At 45.0% G+C, this 6473-nt stretch overlaps 1 protein-coding gene across 1 annotated transcript in view; it reads left to right on the top strand.

The window, feature by feature from the left end:
- The first annotated feature begins 742 nt into the window (after positions 1 to 742).
- colgalt1b (collagen beta(1-O)galactosyltransferase 1b) overlaps positions 743 to 6473 on the top strand; it is a 25080-nt gene continuing 19349 nt past the window's right edge. Inside the window, exon 1 of the mRNA XM_048248318.1 lies at positions 743 to 1328. Coding sequence (XP_048104275.1) covers positions 1111 to 1328 — 218 coding nt within the window. The 5' untranslated portion in view covers positions 743 to 1110. The remainder of the gene's footprint in view (positions 1329 to 6473) is intronic.

The following is a 6473-nucleotide window of genomic DNA, read 5'->3' on the forward strand; positions in this document are numbered from 1 at the left end:
CACACACACACACAAACAGGGCTGCTGGACGGAGTAGAGGGTCATGGGTAACTGACTAAGAGATAGGCTAGACCTCGTAAAAGTAGAACTCTACCCTTACAAAAAATAACTGCAAGTGTCAAAACTAAGGTTTGGGAGGAGGTTTTTTTGCAGATCAGGAAATGCTAATTTCTTGCAAAAATGTCATGATCGCACATAGCCGCAGAACCCGGTCAGTCGGACTGGATAAAGAGCATGATCACGTGACCGTTTTCAGAGGCATCCGGCTCCGTGTGCCATTTTTCAGGCCACACGGTGGCAGTGTCTCACGCACACCACACACCAAGACTGTCGCAGTCCCCATAGTTTCCATAGCCGACACACCACAGAGTTACTGAAGATGACATGTCCGTCGTTCCATATGCCACTGACTAAAATGATACATCCTATAAGTTCAGTGTTATCCTGTGTCTGTGTGAAACAGCTTGCTTTCAGGGTCTTAATTTAGGCTGTTGATTGATGGTCAATCACATTAATGGTAGGCTACATTATCAATGAGTGATTAACTAGGCGATCGTGTTATGTCAATTGATTGCTTTATGGGCTGTTCTGTTTGTATTGTGGCTGCAACATCGAAACATTTGTGACAAATGCAGTGGCTGCAACCTGCAACTGACAAGTCTGCTACTTTGTAATAACTTACATTATTTGACACGCCCACTGAGATTTCTGGTATATTCTAACCGGACGCGGATCTTAAAGGGAAAGTGCAGTAGCCTACAGCTGAAATGAGCGACTGGGGAAGTATTTGCCCACTTCAGACTCTTCAACGCTGATTTTGATGGCTTGCTCTTCACATTTCTTTTTATGTTCCCTCTCAAATTAATGCTTCGGGCTGGGGTTGACATTGATATTGTGCGGAGAGGTGGAAGAGTTCCCAGAAGCGATAAACAGGGCGCACCCCTTTAATTGCCCGCTATGTGGGGCTGTGTGGTCTGTGATTAACTGTCGGTTGGCAATATATTGACGAGGGTTCCCTAGTTGCGGCGCTCTGCTTTCGCCCGTGTTGTGGTGGCATCGCCTCCTTTTCTTCCGCATCTGAGCTGACTTTTCTTGGACTCATCTCTTGACATGCACCGGGCGATTTTACTGACCTCTACGCTGCTAACGCTTCTGGTTCCCGGGCCGGCCCGTGGATACTTCACAGAGGAACGCTGGAGTCCCGAATCCCCCCTGCTCGCTCCCCGGGTCCTGGTTGCTCTGGTGTGCCGCAACTCAGAGCACTCATTGCCTTATTTTCTCGGAGGCATCGACCGCCTGAACTACCCGAAAGACCGCATTGCTGTTTGGTAAGTATAAATGGCTAATAAGTGGTCCTTTTGAGTAGACTCGGCCCATGTCTGGTCCTTTGGGATGAGTTGTTCAGGCTACAGGACATAGTGTTTTACTAGGCTACGACACGTCACTGTAATATCAGCCATCACCAGGTTGCATGTCAAATTGTGTTGCTATATGTGCCTTTACAACAAGACAAGTCCAATACGCATGGCATTGTTGACACAACAATACACTGCTCAGAAGCGCATAAGAGATATTTGATATCCGTCAGCCTCTAACGTTGTGATCTTATGGTTTATTCAGTGCATTCTTTAAATCCATTCAACTTTTGCCTAACATTTTGTGTAGCCTATTTAATGGGAATATGGTAAGATCTCGTTTACGCGTGCCTAGGCTATAAGGAGCGATGAAGAGCCAGTTGTTGGACCCGAAGACGAAGTACGCATCTTCGGTCCAACTTTTTGTCCCTGTCATCTGTTCCGACCAAGTGAGCTAGCAGTGAGCTAGCTGAGACGTGTCCAAATTCTATATAGTCAGAGCCTTCATCTCCCCTTCCCCTCCCTTTTCTTCCCCTGCTTGCTTCTTCTCCCTTCTTCTGTTCCACTTCCCTCTTTAGCCTACTCTTTTCTAGCGAACCACCCCGAACACACCTCCCATTCGATTCCACGCACGCACACACCGGCGACTTCTTCCAGACTTAGCACATAGACTCATTTAGCTACAGATTCGCATGATTAGAAGTCAGTGGTTAAACTCGACATTATCGGTAGCCTAATAGAAACAATACATTTGGACACTGGAAGTAGGCTACAGGAACCTCATGTGCCAAGTGATGAGATTATTTGCTGTCGTGCACATTGCTTCTGTGTGTGTGTGGATGTGAGTGAGAGTTAATGAGTGTATGAGAGAAAGAGTCAGTAGGCAAGCCCCATTGCACTAATCCGCCACTGCCGTATAAAAAGATTCCAACTCCTCTTCGAATACCGATTCTAATTCTGAACACGTCCTCCAGAGCGTAACAAGTTCCTATTCTGGGGGCACCAGGACTGCATGGTGGTTGTCCCCGGCGGTCCAGCCCACCCCCAGCCCCCTCTAATAAACATTACGACACGTCATCAACTGAGGACAGGCAGGCCGTTTAGGGTCAGTTTCTTCGAGGTTACTTCACGGTCCCTCAGTGCTATTGAGACTCGTTGCTTATGTTTTGGAAATAAGTCGAATTTGATAATACGTCGATAGTTACTGATGCTTAGTTTAGCCTCTCTAGTCATCGCAGTCTTAAGATAGTTCCTGAAGGTCGTTAGTTTCTATTCACCTCTTCTCTCTTGAATAGTTTACCTTCGATCGTGACAGGTTTTAAAAGCATTGGTTTGTGCAAATAGGTTTGTGGAAATATTTGTCAAGTGTGAATAAAGCAAACACACAGAGAAATATTTCTCATCTGTCCACAATAAAAATGTGTATTTTCAGCTGGCTGTTAGTAGTAGCATGTATTCACAAAGCTGATCTCCATCCAAAACAGCTGAATACATTTTGTATACGTTTGAACGCTTTCAAAGGTTTGCCAAGTGACTTTGTTATCAAATTTTCCTTGAACCTTATTTTGAGAGCTACTCAGAAACAGGTGGGGAGCTACAGGAGAACCCTGGTCTAACACTTCAAGAATGTGACTCCGCATATAGACCTCTGTTGAACATCTTGAGAATTATTGATGGAAGACTGAAAAGACGAAAACAAACCCCCATTTCTCCCGTTCCCCTTGGCTTTCTCTCTCACTACCTCTTTCTCTATTATTCTGGTTTCTCTACCAAACACACATGCACACACACACAATGACACACACAGAGACACATACAGAGAGAGAGAGAGACTATGCAGGAGCCAAAGTTATTTGAGTCCTCATCCTTCGCTTCCTGGTTCCTCACAGAAAACATGTTTGATCTGTATCGTGTAGGCTGCTCATCCTTTCTTTATCTCTCTCTCTTTCTCTCTCTCTCTCTCTCTCTCTGTCTCGCACACACACAAACACACACACACCGTTTGATCTGGATAACTGTACTCACCAGCTATTTCTTTATCTCTTTATCGGTCAATCTCTTATGTCTTTATCTCGCCCTGTCTCTCTTGCACTCTCTCTCTCTCACACACACACACACACACACACACACACACAATCCTGCATTGTGCACATGAAATAGGGGTCTCTACCATCTCGGCCTGAGTTATCTAACGTCTGCCTCCACCCGACACTTTGATCCGCCTCACCAAGACGCCCACTCGTCCCCGTCCCAAACTACCGCCCGGCTGGGTCGCCACCACTCACTTACCGTAAGACCCACAGCCACAAGCACAGAACCACAATACAGCCTGGCCCTCCAGTAACACTCTGGCAGAGACGTTCTAAAGAATATTTGGTTGAAGGCAGCACAAAGGATACATGTTCACTGCCTTCATAATTCGGCAGAACGAATAAAGGCAGAATTTTATACAAATATTTGACTCGGACTTGCCTTTATGCCTTGCTGCCACCGACTGCTATCTTAGAAGGCTTTCTGTAGTTTTTTTGGACACATTTGGTTTGCAGTGGCGCTTATGGTGGCAGCCAGGAAGAGTACTAAGGGACCTGTTGGGCTCATTACAGACATCACCCACCATCAGGGGCAGGGAAAGGGGCTGGGTACGCCTGCATGTGTGTGTGCGTTCCCCTAGGAAGAGAAGCCTTTGCTGGGGTTAGCACTGTTCCACACTCCCTTCACCACAAGACTCCCACAGAGAAGCGAGCGGAATTGGCACATGATGATGATGTTGCCCCACTAAGGGTGTGCGTAGTAAAGACAGATAACACCAACTTTGCCCTGTGATGTATCAGACATGTTTTTTTTTGTTTTATTTCATTTTTGGGGCTTTTTTGTCTGTATTCAGCGAAGAGTGATAGTTAACGAGTGGGAGAGAGAGTGAGATCTGGAAATGACCACAGGTCACTTTGAGTGTGCTATGAGTCACAGCCACACCCCCTGCCCCCATCATAAGGGTCTATGTGTAACTAATCATTGCACATAGACCTTCAGCTCATCAGCAGTAATACCAGTGAGCAGTTAAGACTAAGACTAGCTAATTACACATGTGCAGTAAAAAGACAGTGGGGTTTTGTGTGCTGAATGAAGGCCTGTCTTTGATTTGTTTTTTGTAAAGCTGTTATTGATTTACTAGGCCTGTGTATGATGTAATACTGTATATAGACCCTTTCAACAATAAAAACAAAAACAATTCTTGAACATTCTATTTGGTTTCCAATCCACTTCCTCTGCATTAATATAACATATGCAATGTTAAAACGGAAGCTTTGTGGGGCCAACTATGAGGCTGATAATGGAACTCTCTTGAAAGGGTCTATAATGCCAAATATTTTTTGTTGTCTTGCCAAATAGTTTTCTTGTCTTGTATTGGGAAGAATAATTGTCCTTGCACATGGAGATGCATTTTCGCTCCTCAGATCTTTTCCACACACAGTGTGTGTGTGTTTGTGTGTGTGACTGTGTGTGTGTCTGTGTGTATGTGTGTCTGTGTCTGTGCTGCCGCAGAAAGAGAGATGGTGTGTGTGTGTGTGTGAGAGAGAGAGAGTCTGTGTCTGTACTTCCACAGAAAGAGAGATTGCATGTTTGTGTGTGTGTGTCTATGTGTGTACTGTCACAGACAGAGATGGCATGTTTGTGTGTGTGAGATCTGGAAATGACCACAGGTCACTTTGAGTGTGCTATGAGTCACAGCCACACCCCCTGCCCCCATCATAAGGGTCATCTAAGGGATCAGAGATAGATGGAGAGAGAAAAGAGACACATAGATAGAGAGAGAGGCAGAAGTTGCGGGTATGGAAAGTGGAGATGAAGATAGATTGAAGCAATGGAATGTCCTGATTAGGAAGGTATAGGCGTTTGTCCTGTCTTGCACATGGAAGATGGTGTGTGTGGATGTATGGGTGTATGTGTGTGTCTGTGTGTGTGTGTGTGTGTGTGTGAGAGAGAGAGATAGGTATGATTTGTCGTCCCAATAAAGCATATTTGAATTGAATTGAGAGAGAGACATACATAGATAGAGAGAGAGGCAGAAGTTGCGGGTATGGAAAGTGGAGATGAAGATAGATTGAAGCAATGGAATGTCCTTCTGATTAGGAAGGTATAGGCGTTTTCCTGTCTTGCACATGGAAGATGGTGTGTGTAGGGCGTTGGCATGAGCGTCAACCTGCCGAAGAGTGTATGCATGCGTGTGTACACGTACTTGAGTTTGTGGTCATGGTCTCATCTAAGTGCTCATGTGTTTATACTGTGTTGTTTGTTTTTCTAACTTGATATAGGTCAGAGATATGGAGAGAGACAGAGGGAAAGGCAGAGAGAGAGACAGCAGAGACAGCAAGACAGAGAGGGAGATAGAGAGAGAGAGCAAGACAGAGAGGTAGAGAGTGATAGCAAGACAGATATGGAGACAGGGAGAGAGTGATAGCAAAACAGAGAGGGAGAGAGAGAGAGAGAGCAAGACAGAGAGGTAGAGAGTGATAGCAAGACAGAGGGAGGGAGGGAGAGAGAGAGAGAGCAAGACAGAGTGATGGCAAGACAGAGAGGGAGAGAGTGATAGCAAGACAGCGAGAGAGCGAGTGTTAGCAAGACAGAGAGGGAGAGATCTATGTCTCAGCTTGTTGTTGGTTGCCTTGAGTTGAGTGTCAGACTGAGGTGTTCAATGGCTCAGTCAAACGGTGAAAGCCTACATTCACACCACATTACCCACCTAAAGGAATCACCCTGCAGCCATGCCGCCTTTGCAGATCTCTGCATGCAATTTCAAAATATCTCAGAAATGGAACATGATTTTCAAAAGAAAAGATCCAGTCAACGGCCTGTAGTAAAAAGTATAAATTAAAAAGCTGACAGATTGGGGCTTTTTCAGAACATCAGTCTACCTGGGCCAAGACGTGTTCCAGAACAGCTTCTATGACTATCACACACATACTGTTACACTTCTGAACATATTTGGGGTTACAAGCATGCAACAACCTTACAGTACATAGGAATATACATATATATAATGAAACGAAACAGAAAGCAGTCATCAAAAAAAAAAAATATATATAATGAAACGAAACGGAAAGCAGTCATCAGCAAATA

The sequence above is a fragment of the Alosa alosa genome, chromosome 7 (genome assembly GCF_017589495.1).
Source record: "Alosa alosa isolate M-15738 ecotype Scorff River chromosome 7, AALO_Geno_1.1, whole genome shotgun sequence".
NCBI classification, from domain to species: Eukaryota; Metazoa; Chordata; class Actinopteri; order Clupeiformes; family Clupeidae; genus Alosa; species Alosa alosa.